Source organism: Sarcophilus harrisii, chromosome 3 (genome assembly GCF_902635505.1).
Source record: "Sarcophilus harrisii chromosome 3, mSarHar1.11, whole genome shotgun sequence".
Classification (NCBI taxonomy): domain Eukaryota; kingdom Metazoa; phylum Chordata; class Mammalia; order Dasyuromorphia; family Dasyuridae; genus Sarcophilus; species Sarcophilus harrisii.
The window spans coordinates 535,599,868-535,602,662 of record NC_045428.1 but is presented as its reverse complement, the minus strand read 5'-3'; the positions used below and the strand labels follow the sequence as shown (position 1 = coordinate 535,602,662).

The following is a 2,795-nucleotide window of genomic DNA, read 5'->3' as shown; positions in this document are numbered from 1 at the left end:
GATATCTAGACCTCATGTCCAGAAAAATAGATAGATTGTATACTATTATTTGAGAAGTCACAGTCAGGGCATGAGAGATAATCCCTCTGTAAGGGAGTGACATCAATGACTGGGGATAACCTGAGGAAAGATGTGAAGAACTTACCCGTCCTTGATGGAGAGGAGAGAGTGGTAGAGAAAGAAGTCCTTGAACAGTGATTGTGACCTAGGTTGGTTAAAATGGCCCCAGCAGTTTCTACCTCATACCACATCTGATCTTACTCATTCCCTTAGTAGGGAAATGTTTCCTCTTGGGGATGCTGATGTCCAGTTATCTAATCTCCTACTTTCATATCACCCTAGTCTTTTTCCCCAGAATTTTGGCCTCTTAAGAACACCCTAACTACTCGATCTCGGATCTCTTTAGTCTTAACACCATACACAATGGGGTTGAGTGCTGGTGGGAAGAGCAGGTAAACATTTGCCAAGAGAATGTGGATGTGAAGTGGAACATGGCGACCAAAGCGATGGGTAAAGAAGGAAAAGAGGGCAGGTGTATAGGAGATGAGGATGACACAGATATGGGAGCCACACGTACCCAGGGCCTTAGCCCTGGCTTCACGGGATGAGAGACGGAGGACAGCTCGTGCAATAAGTGCATAGGAGAGGCCAATACAGAGCAAGTCCACCCCAATGACAAGCAATGCTGCTGTCAAACCATACACACGGTTGGGTATAGTGTTCCCACAAGCCAACTTCACCACAGCCATATGTTCACAGTATGTGTGTGGAATCACATGACTGTGGCAGAAGCTCAGACGTCCAATAAGAAAAGGGCAAGGAAACATCAGCAGGGAACCACGTAGCAGCGCAGCTAAGCCAATCCGAGCAATGACTGTGTCAGTTAGAATAGTAGCATAGCGCAGTGGGTCACAGATGGCAACATAACGGTCGAAGGCCATGGCTAGCAGCACTGTGGACTCCATCATGCAGAAGGCATGAATGAAGAACATCTGGGCCAGGCAAGTGGCAACAGCAATGTGCCCAGCCCCAAACCACAGGATGGCCAGAAGTTTGGGCAAAGTGGTGACTGACGCAGCCAGATCAATGGTAGAGAGCATACAGAGGAAGAAGTACACAGGCTTATGCAGAGCAGGCTCAGTGGCAACCACAGCCAAGATGGTCACATTACCCACAATAGTAGCCATACCCAGGAAGCACACGGGTATGGAGAGCCATAGATGGATTGACTCCAAACCTGGAATGCCCAAGAGAAATAACACAAGAGGTTCCTGGATTGTGTTGTTTGAAGATATCATGGCCTATCCCCACAATCCTGGGCTCCAAACTATTATCAAATGTTCATCAATTCACCTGCAAAAATAGGACAAAGATTTGAGGAATTAGTGAAAAGGAATAAGGCATTAAAAAATTCTAAAAGAGACAGAGTTTCTTTTTTTTTCTTTTTTTTTAATTAAAGCATTTTATTTTTCAAAACATGTGCATGGACAATTCTTCAACATTAGCTCTTACAAAACCATAGTTTACAAAACATATCATATATATATATATATATATATATATATATATATATACATATATATGTACATATATGTATATATTTGTACATTTATCTATATGCATATATATTTATACAATTATCGTGCTACACAAGAAAAATCAAATCAAACTAGTAAAAAAAAAGACAGTAGTAAAAAAAGAGAGAGAAGCAAAATAAAATGCAAACAAACAAAAACAACAAAAGAGTGAAAATGCTATGTTGTGAATCCCACTCAGTTCCCATAATCCTCTCTCTGGGTGTAGATGGCTCTCTTCATCACTGAACAATTGGAACTGGTTTGAATAACCTTATTGGTGAAGAGAGACACATCGATCAGAATTGATCATTATATAATCTTGTTGCTATCAGTCTTGTTGATATTAATCTCCTGGTTCTGCTCATTTCACTAGTATCAGTTCATGTAAGTTTCTCCAGGTTTCTCTGAAATCAATCTGCCTATTGTTTCTTACAGAACAATAAATTCCTGATGGTCTTTTCTTACAGAATAATAATATTCCATAACATTCATATACCATAACTTATTCAGCCATTCTCCAACTGATGGGCATCCATTCAGTTTCCAGTTTCTTGCCACTACAAAAAGTAAGAGGAAGACCTCTAGACAAACATTTTTGCACATACAGGTCCCTTTCCTTCCTTTAAGATTTCTTTGGGATATAAGCCCAGTAGAAATACTGCTGGGTCCAAGGTATGCACAGTTTGATAACTTTTTGAAAATAGTTCCAAATTGCTCTCCAGCATGGTTGGATCATTTCATAATTCCACCAAGAATGTATCAGTGCCCCAGTTTCCCGACAAGCCCTCCAACACTCATTATTGTCTTTTCTTATCATCTTAGCCAATCTGAGAAGTGTGCAGTGGTATCAGAGAGAGGATTTCTTATCTATCCTCTTATTTATATAAGCCTGTTGAAAATGTCCTTGAGTTCAAGCCTTCATTTACTTCCAAGATCAGTCTATGGAGGGCCTTAAGGGATTATCCAAGACAATTAGGGTCTCTGATATTGTCTTAATAGGTCATTCATTCATTAAAAAATAAATGCCTAGAGACAACTTGGTGGTGCCATGAATGCCATGGGTGCTATGCCCTTCATTTAAAGGCAGTAGATTTAATTTCAAATATGGCCTCAGATACGAGTTGAGTGATTCTGGGCAAGTCACTTAATCTCTACCTGCCTCAATTTTCTCACTTATAAAATAGGGATGATAATAAGTAGTATTTATATAGCATTATT

The 2,795-nt window shown here is 40.1% G+C and overlaps 1 protein-coding gene across 1 annotated transcript; it reads right to left on the bottom strand.

The window, feature by feature from the left end:
- Positions 1-338: 338 nt before the first annotated feature.
- LOC100934081 (putative olfactory receptor 52P1) lies at positions 339-1,298 on the bottom strand. Its single transcript, XM_003764860.1, has one exon. It carries the CDS (start codon positions 1,296-1,298, stop codon positions 339-341), a length of 960 nt encoding a protein of 319 aa, XP_003764908.1.
- Positions 1,299-2,795: the final 1,497 nt, after the last annotated feature.

Bases quoted from the DNA above. Each gene is read 5' to 3' on its own strand.
- LOC100934081 (XM_003764860.1), bottom strand. From the start codon at position 1,298: ATGATATCTTCAAACAACACAATCCAGGAACCTCTTGTGTTATTTCTC.